This window comes from Phascolarctos cinereus, unplaced genomic scaffold (assembly GCF_003287225.1).
Source record: "Phascolarctos cinereus isolate Bilbo 61053 unplaced genomic scaffold, phaCin_HiC Scaffold_9;HRSCAF=440, whole genome shotgun sequence".
In the NCBI taxonomy this organism is placed as follows: Eukaryota; Metazoa; Chordata; class Mammalia; order Diprotodontia; family Phascolarctidae; genus Phascolarctos; species Phascolarctos cinereus.
In genome coordinates this window covers 159,352,067-159,367,543 of record NW_027556402.1, presented here as the reverse complement: position 1 = coordinate 159,367,543, position 15,477 = coordinate 159,352,067, and the positions used below count along the sequence as shown (strand labels likewise).

Sequence of the window (15,477 nt, the reverse complement as noted above, 5' to 3'; positions counted from 1 at the left end):
GAAGGAAGGAAAAAGAAGGAAAGAAAGGAAGGAAGGAAGGAAGGAAGGAAGGAAGGAAGGAAGAAATGGAGTAAATAAAACAACAGAGATGACTGCTGATAGATGTCTGGCATCATCAGCCCTTGCTAAGGCTAGGCAGGAACAAGCCCACCTCCTTCTGCTCTCACTTTGGCAAAGGCAGGTCAGCTGCTGGATAAGTTGCCATCCTTCATGCCTTCCATTATATCTTCTCAGTGTGTGCTCAGCCATGTGCAGTTCAATTGAATTCAACAAACAAACGTTTAAGTCCCTACTAAGTGCCTACCCTGTGCTTGCACTCCCAGGTTCCCACAATCATCTTCAGTGCCACAAAACAGGTTTTTCTTCTATCCATGAGTAAATGCCAATGCATTAGCATTGTTGTCTTAAAACTCACGACCATTTAGCCTCCACACATAACCCAGAGCAGACTTCATCCATCAAAAACAGGAATAAAGCAGAAAGAGCCAGATATAGATGAACGCATTCATTCTGATGGTATTTGCTTTTCTCTTGTGTAAACCAGGTGGTGATTGAGAGGGATTTGCTCTTTGCCACACTCCTTGTTGCTTTTTATAATCCAAAGGGAAAGGAAATTCAGGGTGCCTGACTACAAAGCATCACCGTTCAGCTAGCTGTGAAAAGAAATCAGAAACTACACATTTTACTCTCTCCAAGTGCATTTTATTCTCCCAAGTTCAAAAACTATCAGGTGTAGGCTTCTTGTTTTCAGGCCATACACTGGGCATCCAATAATATTCATTTGGCACAAATTTATTTAGCATCTACTATATACAGTGTACTTCAATGAGGAGACTTTAGCACAGGCCATCTAAAAGTTGCCTCTGTATGCAATGCCCTACGGCCAAACGTAGCCTTTTCTCTTTGGATTTAGAAATGAAAACATTACCTGGTGAAAAAAAAAAGGAGATGTGGAAATAGAGCAGAAGTAGATGTGAATTTGTGTGACCTAAAGATGAAAGTATCTCAGGAAGGGTTACTAAGCAGGAATTAATGTAGATACTAGCCCTGCATGGGGCTAAATATAAATACATGAGTCATTACCTGTTCAGGAGCAAGTCACACAACCTTGGACATTAGAGCCAGTTTTATTGAGAGATGGAATGTAGGCTGGGGAAGGGGGAAAAGGAGGTTTGAGGGAGAAAAAAACGCAGGTGAGCTGAAAGCCAGCACAGAGCTTCAACTCCCAGGAGCCCAGAGATCTACGGCAACATCCCCTTCAGGTATGGAGCTGAATCTTTAAGGAAACCAACTCAGGTAGAATAGAAATGGAAAGGCAAGTGACCAAAAAAATGAATCAGCCAGAAACATAATGCAGAGGGCACTCGCTGAACCAACCGAGCAGCTTTTCAGAAATATGGCTTTGGAGGAAAACCATAATTGTTGTCCCCTTCCTTTGAGGCTGTTTACCTGAAAAGAGGAAAGGAGGATATGGAAATTCAACCACTGGAAGGAGTTCTAGGATGCCTAAGTTCAGAGGTAGGAAGCCAATGGCGATTTCATTCCTATACAGATTCTGACCCCTGGTCATAGCCTCTCAGAGCCAGCAAAGAGCTTGCTTCCAAGGCCACTCTTGCCCTCCTTTTCTTTGAGGCCCTTGGAAGTTGTCCTTCCAGTAAGGATGCTAAGGTTTTTCTTTTACAAAGCAAACCATCTCTTGTCATACAAGTGAAGCTACCCCACTTCTTGTAATTACCATGAGTGTTTTTAAAGGAAAGATTTTACCTACCCCAGAGATACAGCCAGGGTAAAAGGAGGACAACATAGGAATGGAAAGGAGCAGGGCTGATACTGAGAAGGGATTTTCCACAGTATTTCATCTCAACCGTAATTATCTAGCAACTGATCTGTGAATAAGTGGAAGCAGATGGCCAAAAGGTGGGAAGCAGGGGCTAGGAGGAAATTGATTTGGAAATGAGGTAATGTATGTGAAGAGTGCTTTAAGCAAACGTAAAGCCCTGTGCCTAGATGCCTATTCCAACCCAGTGATGTCTCCCTGCCCTGAGATCCTATCATGTGTATTGTCTAATTCCATAAGTTGTGGTTTTATGTTGTTAGTTGTGTGTGTGTGTGTGTGTGTGTGTGTGTGTGTGTGTGTGTGTGTGTGTGCTCTCACTCGTGTGTGTCCCAGCTCTTGGGAGACATACTTAAAGGCATGGACTTCATTCTATACTTTACCAGCTTCCCTATCTCTCACACTTCCCCCCACCATTATCATAGCTAGCCCAGAGCCTTATGTGAATTGACACTATAAAAAAAGTTGATGGAGTAATTGATTAGCAAAACAGTTCTTATTATATGGAATCATAATTCTTAAGGCATAATCATTGAATTATGAATTAGCCAAGCCATTAGATTCTCTTTCTTCCAGTCCCTAGATGTGGATGATTTTATGATGGTAGCTCTGCCAGAGAATGAGTTGGAAGCAGAGAGGACTCAAAAACCAGTACATTTCTCCACCTGAAAGGGTTTAAAGTAATGGCTAATGTGTGGTTTGGGGATTATCTCTAGACATTATTTATTCCTGAGATTCCTTTCCCTTATAACCATAGACAATATGATTTGTTTGTTTTTAAAATATCTGGTCCCTTTCTTTATGGATAGAGTGGTGGAACATTCTGGGAAATATGTCTTTGACATTAGGAGAGGGAAGAAAAGAGTCTGAGAATAGTACAGTTGGCACTTAGGACCATAGGATCATAGATTTCTAGTTAGAAGGAACCTTAAAATCTACTTTCTTCATTTTATAGATGAGGAAATCAAAGCTCAAGGAAGTCAGATGACTTGTTCAAGGTCACATGGGTAGAAGGTATGAAAACTACAGTTCAAACTCAGGTCCTCTGAATCTAAATTTAATCTCTTTTCTCTATGCCGTATAGGTTTTCGAGTAATAAAGACTAAAAGAAGGAAAGTTGTTTAAATAGGGCCAGCTCAAAGAAAGCTGACCAGGAGAATGTGTGCCCAGAAAATAGAAAGCCAAATTGAAGGTAATTCTGTGAGTAGATAGATCCAGGAAAGCTACTAAGTTAGAGATGCTTTGAGACCAGAAGTTTTGACCTGGAACTGAAGGGTTGACTTTGGGATCAACCTCTGTAGACAGAGAGAACCTTTCTTTTTCAGTCCAGTAGAGTACTGAATGAAATGGCATTGACTTTGGGGTATTGATTAGAAGGCTAAACTAGGAGGAAGGAATTGAAAACAATTGCAAAAGTATATAGCCAGAAACTACCAGAACCAAGGACAGAGTCGTACACATAATGGACACTTAACAAATGTTTGTTGAATTTCATTGAGTTAATGGTATATAATTTATAGTTCATGAATTTCTCACACTGTAGTTAACATATTTTGTACAAAAGTTTCACAATGATCAGGGAAAATTTTTGAACAGTTTTTTGAGACTAATTTTTAAAATGTATTATACTAATTTTAAGATTTTCCTAGTTGTTGATAATTCCTTTTACTGATCCACAAATATAACATTCAGGTACATGTTAGGAATAGTATTTGGTCCAGGGAGAGAATAGTTATAAAGGAAATTGGGGGGGGGGTGAGATGGATCCAAATCCATCTTCATAATCTTTTTAAAAGCAAAAAGAATCATCCGTCTGTAGCAAAGTTGATCTTCCAATTGCTGTAGCTAAAAATTTTCATCTTTTGGTAAACAGTTATCTTGTGATGATCCTCTTGAATTTTTACTAGGCTGGTTCTCAGAGGATAAACACACTTAGTCTGTTGCTGAGCCTATCTCCATCCTTTCCTATTTAATAGGACCCAAGAGGTCTTACACTTAACTACTATAGCCTTCGAAAATCCAGGGATACCTCCATGGAAGAAATGGGAATGATGTGACTGAAAACTTATAGCCTTTTACTATTGGAATTCCTTACAGAAATTGGCAATAACCTTTAAAGACCCATAGTCTTGAGATCCATGTCATGAGATCTTCCTATAATGAGCTGCCTTATCACACTGTCCTTTTTGGTCCTGAAGTTAAACCTCATTGACAAACCTACCTTTAACCAAACACTAACCATTGTTTTTGAGCCTCCTGTGTCTTCACTGGGAAATGTGGAATAGTAGCAGAAGACTAAATTTAGAATTAGAGGATGTCCATTTGAACCCAGCTCTGCTACTTACTCTACACATGGCCTTGAACAATTCACAAAATTAGGGTTGGATGAGATCATCTATGTCCCAATAGACAGCAGTGTCCTGGAGCTGGCTTGTACTACCTCTCAAGAGCCAACTGTTTGATTTTTTTGGGTAAGCATTTACATAGCATAAATAAGCAAATGCTACAAATTAAGGCTTGTCTAATTGTTTTGTTGATTGTCTATACTTAAAAAAGTGATGGAGAAAATGTTAATAATAGAGATTAAACTTAAAAGTGTGTCCAGCATACATTTCAGAAAGCCAGTTGTTAAATATTTACCAGCACTCCCTTGCCTGTAGAATCAGTGAAAGAAATCCTTATGGTACTGAGTGTCTCATAAATTTTTGACTCTTCAACTTTGGGTCTTTGGGAGAAAGATACAACTTAATCACTACCTCACAACCCCTCAGTTCATATTGAAATGTCATTCATTTTTTTCCCCTCTCCTTTACATTTTCTTTTCCAGATGGTAACAAAAAATAATCCAGATGGGGTGCAGATGCTGTAAAATGATACAAAGGTAAAGTAGATCAAAGATTTCTATCTGAAGAGAACAATTTGGGATCATAAGAAAGCCATGTTTCTTAATTTAGTACACCATTCAGAAACACTTACTTTTCAGGTTCTGAAGGAACTGTGTATTGAAGATAAGCTAGGCATTTCTGTAGATGTGATATCAGTTAAAAAGGTTCAGTCTGTATTTTAAAAGTATTGTGTTGATCAGCATTATAAGTGGCTCTTTAACTGGGGAGGGGGGGAAGTAATCATTCTTTCAATTACCTAGACGGAATGGGTTAAGAATATCATTCTATTGAGACAGAATATGATTTGAACTAAATTTGGCATTTCCAAAGTGGCTTCTACACAAACAAAAAAAAATCTGGGTTTTCCATAGCTGATATCTGCACGTTAAGTTTCATTAGTTCAAAATGGATTGATTCAAACTAAAAATGAATTTATCCCGAAACATATATTTGATTCAAAGAGAAGCTTATACTGGGTTGAAAGACTAATCATAGAAGGTTAGATTAGCATTCATGAAAAACGAAACATTGAGAAACAGTTATTAATGTTGTAAGCACTTTCAGATGAGATCTCTGTATTATTAGTTTTACTAAATTGTAGTGGTATTAAGAATCTAAGCCACTGTGGTTTTTCCCAACCTTTTTCTCCTAGCTATTTCTTTGATCCAGTTCATACGCCACCTGCTGGTTATATCAATGAAGTAAACAGTTACAAGCCCCAGGAAGAAGATGGCATCAAACTCAAGGGCAAAGAGAACAGTGAAATACTAGTACATAAAAATGAGCTTCAGAATGAGGAGCTACAGAGGACTGAAACCAAAAACAGACTAAATAGCACCCAGGAGCCTTTTTGGCATCATCGAGGACCTCTGATCCACGAGGATCATGCAGGTAACTCCGTGACAAAGGCTGACACTACATTCAATGGGATTGGCTCCAGTACTGCTCTGTCCCCCGATGTAAATCCCAGTCTTAGCCGAGGAGAAGAAGTCACTCCCCAGGAGAGCGGCAGTGGGTCTTTGGCTAGTGCTGCAAGTGATGGCGACCCTGTTGAACACTTCATTAAAGAAAGTGACCCAGGGAAACAAGATCATATGCATCTAGCTACAGAAGAGACTCGAGTCATCCTGAATGGAGATTCCCAAGCTTCAGGAGAATGTGCATCCTCCCCAGGAAGTAACGAGGTGTTGGAAGTCCAAAACCACATCATACAACTACCAGTTCTTGACTATCCTCAAGTTGAGGTGCAAGTGATAAACCAGATTGTGGATGAAAATTATTGTTTTCTGAGTAATCACATCCAGACTGAGCCAATGGACAGAGTGGATTATGCAAATGGAGATCACATCTCAGCCCTGTCTTTTTCTAAAAGGAGAAGCTGGGATGCACTAAACGAAGCCATTAAGACTGAGGCCTTAACTATTAACTTTAATGAGGACGTATCTGAACATGACTTTGACTGGAACCCTGAACAGGAGGATGCGGCTGTGGCAGAAGCCCTTGCAGCCCTAGAGGCCGCCACTGCAGGAGAGGATGGTGAAGAGGGGTGATAGAAGGAAAGGGTTACCTCATACATCAGTTAGTAGACTCATTTCTCCTCGTTACCTACAGGGCCAGATCCTCCAGGTAAGTAAGCTACTGCCTGGATGTAAGCTGAACATTTGGGAGATACATTAGTTCCTTTGGACACAGAGTCTGTCATTCAAGTCATTAAAATAATAATGCATTAAATCAGACTGGACCAGCTTAAAGCCTATAGTGATATCAAGTGCAGAAGGAGAGTCAACAAACTTATCTCAGCACTTAGCCCAGTGCCTGGCACATAGTAGGTGCTTAATAAGTACTAGTTGACTGATTGGCCAATTCCCAAATCCCAACTTAGGTACATTTCCAGTAAAATGAAAAGGATCTATGGTTAAACAGGTTCTTTAAGGAAAGAAAACAACAACTATGAAATCTCAGCACCTTCTCTCCCTCCAACAAAAAGCACAGCAAAGTCTCAGCAATTACCAAATACTAACCTGGTCTTTATTGAGCCAAGGCTGGGCCAGCCTCTTCTAAATCATATCCTCATGATCTGAAAGAACTAATGCATTCCTTGGAAGTGTCTAATGTATATCCAGAGCATGGCTTACTTTCAGAAAGGAATCAGGTCCATAAGTAATCATTTACTATTTGTTGTACTAGTTAAAATGGTCAGTTTTGGAGGTAAAGCAGAATTAATCCATGAATAAATGATTAGCCCTCAGTTGGGATATTTCAGACACCTTGACCGTAACTTTTTTTTCCCATTACTATACCTATCTCTTTTAAAGATGGGAGGCAGGATTCCAAATAGTAGCATTGTATGCTTTTACCCCTCAGATTTTGTTTAAACTTGTTTGTGGCCTCAGAGAGAAGAACTAGCAGTGATGGGTGGAGCTGCAGAGTAGCAAAAGGCTTGATGGAAGGAAAAGTCTGAAGAAAACTATATTTAAAATTGGAAGGGTTGGCTTTGGGAGGGAAGAGGGTGCCATCACTGGAGGTCTTCAAGTAAAGGCTAGATAACCAACCACTTGTTAGTAGAGGGAATTGTTGTTAAGATGCAGGTTGGACCAGATAGTTCTTCTAAGCCTGGGAGTGTGTGTGTGTGTGTCTGTTGTGTGTGTGTGTGTGTCTGTGTGTATGCATGCATGTGTGTATGCATGCGTGCACACTAGGCTCTACCTAAGGGGAGGGTGGGCAGGACTAATTTTTCCCTAGCTATCTAAGTATCAAAGCTCCTTAATATTATTGGAAAGTATTAAGAAATAGTATGTGTATCTAGGTAGCTAAATTATAGAAAAGTTGCTGTAGGAAAACCACCAAAGGGAAGGCAGGCTGAGTGAATTTGTTCACCCCAGTCCTGGGAAGGAGACGAGTTCCTTGAGTTCACTTCCCTTCTTGGCCACTGCCACATTGCATGGCCCACTCCCTCCTATTCTTCCTACTTTATAAACATCCAGGCACCTTGATATACCTCACAAGTTTGTGGTAAAGCATTTATAATACTAAACATATTTTGGAAAATGCCAGTGTTCAATAAAAGTTTAAAACTTTAAAAATAAACCGTGTACACCACCCTGAGTCCTAGTATTGAGAAGGTCATGTTCACATGTACATCTCAGTTAATCTCATGTAGACAACTGAGTATTTCAGGGCAAGCTATAATGTTAACCTCTCAAGCAGTTCACCCCTTGAAATCTTTAATGCATATATTTTAGTATTCATTTGTCTTGTGGTATAATGCTCAGATGTGTAAAAAGTACATTGAGTCCTTGTTTAGAAATTCATGGATTCAACAAACATTTATTAAGTACCTACTGGGTGCAAAGCATTGTGCTGGGTGCTGGCTATATAAGATGAAAAATGACCCAGCCCTTGCTTTTGAGAAGCTTACAGTCTTCTGGAAGGATCAGTGTTAAGAATCACATCCTTTGGCATGTTTGAGAGGCACCTAAAACACTCATTGTTTAACAACTGAGTGCTCTTTAATAAATTTACATTACATGCATATTCCTTGAAAAATTCCTCACTGCTTGGTTGCTTGTGTTTTGTAGAGAGGAGTGTGAGATGACTTACACGTGTTTAGAAGATTCCATTTACATTCAGAATCTCCTTTTAAGTTTCTAGTTTGAACTTAATGGAAAAGAGGTCCAGACAACTACTGCAGATCCAGGTCTGTTAAACATTCCCTCAGGGCTGGCAGTCTCTTGAGGGACCAACAGTCTTACACACTCCCAACCAAGGGAGGTAAAAGAGATCCAAAGAAGGGAGAGATGAGAAATCATGCTGACTAACTCTCCCCAGCTCAGATGGTGGCCAGTGGCCAGGCTCCATTAATGTAATCCTTTGTCTGTGGTGCCTTTGAGAAGCCTCCTCTGTGCTGATAGTAGGATGGCTATTTCTGAGCCAAGTGGAGGAGGGGTGGGGAGGGAGGATTTGAAGCAACCCCAAAAAAATTCTTCTTAGTATATCTCCTCAGTGTGTGAGGAAGGGAAAGAATACAAAGGAAAACCTTTTCATGTCCCCAGAATGCTTTAGGGAAAGAGAACTGAATTTTGAATTCAACATAAGATTGGCTTACTACTAAAGAAAGACTAAGATGGCTAAAAATTCAAAACAGGGATTTCAGGACACTCCACTCTCTGTCAGCCCTTACTGTAGTATCTGTTTCATTAAGCATACAGAGAGGTTGGTGCTTTAAGATGAAAAGAAACTTTAATTTGCATTCTGTCATCCAGGGTTCTGCAGCAGCTGGGTGAACATGCATACTAGATCAATTGGTACCTGAATATACATACCTTTGCAAATGTTTTCAGGTCTTTTCAAGTCATCGCAACACTCGGTAAAGATTTGATGGGAAGATGTTAGATGAAGTAGCATTCGTAGAAATAGTGACTTAGCAAATTGCATCATCTGAATGTGCATGGCCAGGTAGAATTATCTTCACACTTAATTTTTGGTATATGCTTATCTGTGTATTGTACATAAGCAAACTGGGCTAGGTATTTGCATTTTTCTTTTTATGAAGGAATTAATTTATCAGGTGAATATAAAAACACATCCAGTTATCCCTTCCACATTGAGACTTTCCCCATTGTGGTTTTGATATATCGCAGGTCAGCATAAGAATTAAATGGGAATTTTGAGGGAGTTTTGCAGAAGCCACAGATGACATGCAAAGCCTAGCAGACGACCCAGCGCCTATGACCGAATACTTAACCCAAATTTTACAGTAAGGGACTGTGAACACCCCATAAAAGAAAAAGAAAAAAAAGCATTTCTCTGATAACAAAGGGCCAAAAACTTTTACATGGATTTTCCAGATCATGGGGGAACTGCATCCCTAACCACAGTGATGTGGAAGGGATAATTGTATATATGTGTCACTTAGGCAAGGTATTTATTCCTAGAAGAAGCATCCAGGAAAAGCTCCAGAGCAAGCCATGATGGATAAAACAAATGCCCTAAGGTAGCAACAGTCAGAGTTGCTGTTGTTTTTTAATGGAACATATAACATTGCTGGATGGTCAAATGTTTGGGAGAAGTCTTTTTTTTTTTTGCTCCTCTTTGTCCCACTGATGCTGCACGCCCCCTCCCCCCATAAAAAAAAATCATGGAACAAATATTACTTTCTTCATTAACAGAGCAATGGGAATAAAAAAAAATGTATTTTCCAAAGTGATTCCATGGGGAAGGGCTTCTTTCTTTTCATCACTAGTTTTCCCATCATCAAGTAATAGTTGAAACGATGAAACATGTAGTCACTCCCTTCCCACTACAGTCCTGATTTCCACATTCCAGTAACATGATATAGCAGTTAGGATTGGGGATTGGGATGACCTCTCTTTAAATCCTGCCTCACACACTTACTGATTATGGACCCTAGGCAAGTTACCTACCCCCTCTGTTCCTCAGTTTCTCATCAAAATAAAGGGTTGAATGGATTCTAGCATCTCTTCTGCTCTGTCTCTGTGCTCCCGTGACTTGAGTTCATCTATCTTTTGTGCAGACTGGACCCTTCTTTTAGCTTTTGCCCCAGTTTTATTCTTAATAAACAGTGATTCCTATTTGTAGAGTTAAGGAGTTGACATGACAAAAATGTGGAAACTCCTTTTCTATTTTTTCAGCTACCATGAAACTTCATTAATTTGGACTCCAGTCATTTGACATATGTCATGACTGGAATGGAATTTACCTTTGCTTGTCAAATCCTTACTTTGTAAATAAGGTGATTTAGTCACGCAAACAAGACCCATAAGCAACATACTTTTCAATTAGATGGATGTATTAGCTGTTTGGCTGCGATGTTGATCTCAGACAAGCTGTTATCTTCCAGCCCTGACATGCTATGATTCTATTTCAGAACAAACTTTTTAAATATTTCATATAGGAAAACTATATACAATTTATTCTTATCTACTCATTAAAATAGGTCCCCTGAAGGTTTCTAGTAAGTGACATTATTTACATAGCTCAAGCTTCTGTATGTACTGGAAAATAATTGTATGGCCTTGCTTTAAAAACATGCCATAATTTATAATTTTGACAAACAGACTGGTCTTTCCACTTGGTCTGAATAGGGAGATTTTACTGTTATCTATATAGAACCATGCAGATAGGAGAGCCAGAAGAGATTGAAGAACCTATGGCAATTGTGTGTATAAAATGATACTGTCTTTAAATTGATGACAACCTGGATCAGAAGACAAAATACAGATTGATCCACTAAGTTATTAGGGAAACCAGTGTTTGAAGTCTGTTTATGAAGCTCTACCATGTAAGCTCCTTGATTACGATGATGCCTCATTTTTCATCTTTCTATGTCAAGTCCCTTTTTCATCTTTGTACTTCTAGTGCCTTACAGATAGTTGGCACTTAATAAATGTTTGTTGACTTGAACTGAACTTGACTGACGTTTCTTTTAATCACCCTGAACTCAAGTTTCAGAACCCCATTTCATTTTTTAATTAATTAATTTATTTTTAGTTTTCAACATTCGCTTTTATAAGATTTTGAGTTCTAAATTTTCCCTCCTTCCATCACTGCCCCCTCCCCAAGATAGCATGCAATCTGATATAGGCTATACATGTATGATCATATTAAACATATTTCCACATTAGTCATGTTGTGAAAGAAGAATCAAACAAAAGTGAAAAACCACAAGAAAGAAAAAAAAATAAAAAACAACAAAAGAAAGAGAAAATAGTATGCTTCAATCTGCATCCAGACTCCATAGTCCTTTCTCTGGATGTGAATAGCATTTTCCATTATGAGTGTTTTGGAATTGTCTTAGGTTATTGGGTTGCTCAGACAATCTAAATCTATCAAATTTGGTCATCATACAATATTACTGTTGCTCTGTACAATGTTCTGGTTCTACTCATTTCACTCCGCATCAGTTCATGCAAGTCTTTCCAGGTTTTCCTGAAGTCCACCTGCTCATCATTTCTTATGGAACAATAGTATTCCATTACATTCATACACTACAACTTACAGAATCCCATTTTTAAAATTATTATGAAATACTTCATGTTCTTTTATTTTCCCAGCTCCCAGAAGTAAAAAACAAAATACATGGGGCAATATTTCTTGATGCCTGCCTCATCACTGCCAGTTCATACAATCTGGAAGATGCTGGACATTGTAAAACTGCATTCATGCAAACTCAGCCTCTTTGTTGAAACTTTCCAGAACCATGATAATCAACAGAACTTTCCTGAGGTTGAAGCCAGGCAATGGAAATTAGAGGGTATCTTGCTTAGAATAGTATGGCATAAAATATCCTGAACAAGAAATATAAAAGTAGCCTGATCTTTAGTTTCTAAGCTATCCAGAGATCAGTGATGGCCATGCTGATAAAAATAGATAGAGACTAAGTCTTCACTGGGATCTTTTCCCAAAGCCAATGATCAAAATGCTTTAATCTCTGTTACTGTGAATCAGTTTTAATTCCAATAACATCTATGATTTAAAAAGAACCAAGTATCAAAATATCCATCCAAACACTCTGAATCTACGGTTGTTTACACACTGTGCTGCCAATTCAAGTGTGCTTTTGGGGTGCGCGTGGCATTTTCTCAAGCGCTTACATTTGGAATAATTTTAAGTCAAAACCTGACCAAGCAACCAGCATGGAGCAACTGAGTTTTGGTCCAAGTTATTAAATTATTCATCCCAAGCTTGCATTAGAGAAACAGATCTATAACAATGAGAGTGTTTGGTCCAATTTGTATCTTGTAACCTTTAAAGTTAAACAACAAGGTTCTTTCTATAGGTTCCCTGCTTTTTAAAAATGTCCATAAAACCAATTTAGCTTTTTAGTTCAGGAAAGCAATATGACATGGGGGACAGAAAAAGAGCCTTAAAGTCAGGAAGGTCTGGCTTTCAACCTTGCCTCTCATGCATACTGGCCTGGTAACCATGAGCAAGTCATTTAATCTCAAAGGGTCTTGAAAGCTCCATAAGATGGTAGGAGTTGCCAGGATCCTGTGAAGGGACTTTCCATACTGGAAGGGAGTTTCCATACTGGCTGTTACCTTTTATTGCCAAGATCACAGGTCTGAAACACACACAAAAAATAAAAAAGGAAGCGGGGGTGGGGAGGGAATCCTTCACTAAAATCCGCATTGTGAGATGAAAGTTAATCTGGGCTCAAAAAAGGTGTGCCTGCAGGGTCCAATCTCTGATAGCTTCTACCAAGTAGTTCCTGCCACCCTGTGTCTACTTCTAGTGAAGTAGATCCCACTGCTTCCCATTCAGCTTTCACATAGCTCCAAAAATGTGTAAAGGACATGGGGAAGGCTAGGAGAGACACTGTCATTATAATTTGGGTAATCTCGTTAAGCCTGAATGCTAAATTACAACTATGACACTATTTTTAAAAAGTTTCATGAATGGTTCTGGTGATGGTCTTCATGTGTGTTGAAGATCAATCCTGATAAATTCAATGAGGCTCATGCCATGATGAACTACAGGAGAATGACAGCTTTGGCCATTTAGCCATGACAGCTCTCACAGACCATCCACTAAATTATAAAGGGGTTGTGATCAATTTTAGTGGAAGGAGTATCCACATTGACAAAATTATAGATCCTCGAAGTAAGAAATAATAGCTTAGTAAAGGCAAGCACAGTATTTGGAATAGAAGTTCATTCATTCATTCAATAAAAATTGATTTGAGAAGCAGCAGGGATTATGGAGTACTGGACCTGCCTCAGGAAAGATCTAGGTTTGAATGTAACCTTTGGCACTTACAGTTGTGTGAATATGGGCAAATCCCCAACCTCTGAGTTCAGTTGCTTCATCTGTAAAATGGAGATAATGAATTTCCAAGATTATCAGGAGTATGAAATGAGAGAATAGTGTATTTATAGCACTTTGCAAAACCAGGCACTATTTAAATAACAGCTATTATAAGAAGGCAGTGTAGAACTGTAGAAAGAGCGCTGGAGTTGAAGTAGAAGAACTTCCATTGAAATCCCAGCTTTACAACTTAGTACATGGGTGACCTTGGGCAAAGTCACTTTATCTGTCTGGGTCTCGATTTCTTCATCTATAAAATGAAGGGACTAGATAGAGCCCTTCCAATTCTTAATCTATAACCAGATGACTATTGACCTGTGAGGTCCCTTCCAACTCTAGAAATAGGTGAGGCTCTGTGCTGGGTGCTATGGGGAGAGAGAAATAAGATGTATACAAATAACTTTAATGCACAGTACGAATTAAAAGTGTCCTAACAGGTACAAAGTACTATGGGAGTTCAAGGAGGGACATATCACATGTTGATGAAAGAACAGTTAAGACTTCATAGAGAAGATGACATTTAGGTTAAACTTTGGTGGTAGAGTAGGAACTGAATAGGTAAAAGCTTGAGAGGAGCACTTTAGGTGAAGGGAAAGGCAGAAGCAGAAGCAAAGAGTCAGGAAAGAGCAGAACATGCTGGGGAAATGTCAGGTTAGTGAATTTTGCCGTGTAGGGTCTGAAAGGTGAGGAAATGAGCCAGAGGGAGGGATAAGATCACCAAGGGAGAAAATAGAGAGAAAGAGAGAAAGAGAGAGAGAGAGAGAGAGAGAGAGAGAGAGAGAGAGAGAGAGAAGAGGGCAGGACCTGGCTAGTACAAACCTTTAGGTGCAGAAAGAAGAAAAGATTCCATCAAAAGACAGAGACATATGTAGAATCAGGAAGAAAATCAAGTGAATGCAATGTGACAGAAACCAAGGGAAGAAAGACTTTATAGAAGTTCAGAATGATCAGCAATGCTAATGTGGCAGAGAGGTCAGTAATGATGAGGTTAAGAAATGGCAGACTTGTGACGGTCAGGTATTAACACAGGTTACCCTTGCATTGGTTTGTGTCTTCTGTGTTGTTGCCACTTAATATGTGAAATGACTGACCAACAAGAATCTTCTCCATTTGCTTGGTATGTTGGTGCCTTGAAGAGAAATCAAAAATTTCATCCACCAATTTGAGATGGAGTGATTTGACTTTAAGATTATCACATTATTAGCAGCCAAACAGGTAGCAAACAAGTAAAAATCACTCCTGCATTTAATGAAATCTAAGGGATTCTTTGGGGGGAAAAAAACAAGGGTTTTTTTTTAACCACCAAAAGGAAAATGTATCTTTTAATACTCATTAAATAATGAGTCAAACAACGAAGATGAGAATTTAGCCAATCATTAACAATTATATGTTTCTGGGGCAGGTAGGTGGCACAGTGGATAGAGCATCAGCCCTGAAGTCAGGAGGACCTGAGTTCAAATCCCGCCTCAAACCAAACACTTGACACTTACTAGCAGTGTGACCCTGGGCAAGTCATTTAACCCCAATTGCCTAAAAAAAACCCCAAAAACAATTATATGTTTCTGTGTCTCTTATTATTATCAACAGGTATAGTTATTGAAAATCTTTTATAAACTAAGCTCCATTGCACTGCTTATTGGTCAAAACAAATTCTTATAATTCTTTATAAAGAAATCCGTGTTTGATATCTAAGGTACAGCAAATATGTTTGACATAAGAAAGATATCTTCAGATAATCAATAAACTAATAGAAAAAGATCTTTGGCCTATCATTCATTGGACTGTCAGCATGTGCTGAAAGAAACAAACCCCTTAACAAATCATTTGAGGAACTAAAAAGAACAATTTTTCACATAGTTATCATATATAGAGAACATAAGAACAATTACATTTTAGGGCAATGATATTGTTTTCATTGTAACATGAGCTTTT

At 38.8% G+C, this 15,477-nt stretch overlaps 2 protein-coding genes across 10 annotated transcripts in view; one reads left to right on the top strand and one right to left on the bottom strand.

The window, feature by feature from the left end:
• Nucleotides 1–7,806, top strand: part of PGCKA1 (PDCD10 and GCKIII kinases associated 1) — a 92,888-nt gene extending 85,082 nt beyond the window's left edge. For 5 of the 9 annotated variants that reach the window (XM_020992066.2, XM_020992027.2, XM_078148779.1 and 2 more), the window contains 2 exons: nucleotides 4,662–4,715; nucleotides 5,372–7,806. In XM_020992066.2, the coding sequence (XP_020847725.1) occupies nucleotides 4,684–4,715; nucleotides 5,372–6,269 (930 nt within the window). In that variant the 5' untranslated portion in view covers nucleotides 4,662–4,683 and the 3' untranslated portion in view covers nucleotides 6,270–7,806. Of the gene's footprint in view, nucleotides 1–1,179; nucleotides 1,263–2,789; nucleotides 2,849–2,939; nucleotides 3,027–4,661; nucleotides 4,716–5,371 lie in introns of those variants that run through there. The other 4 variants (XM_078148775.1, XM_078148776.1, XM_020992069.2 and 1 more) reach the window with 3 other exon arrangements.
• Nucleotides 1–15,477, bottom strand: part of RELL1 (RELT like 1) — a 95,285-nt gene that overhangs the window by 4,642 nt on the left and 75,166 nt on the right. The gene's annotated exons all lie outside the window — the stretch shown is intronic.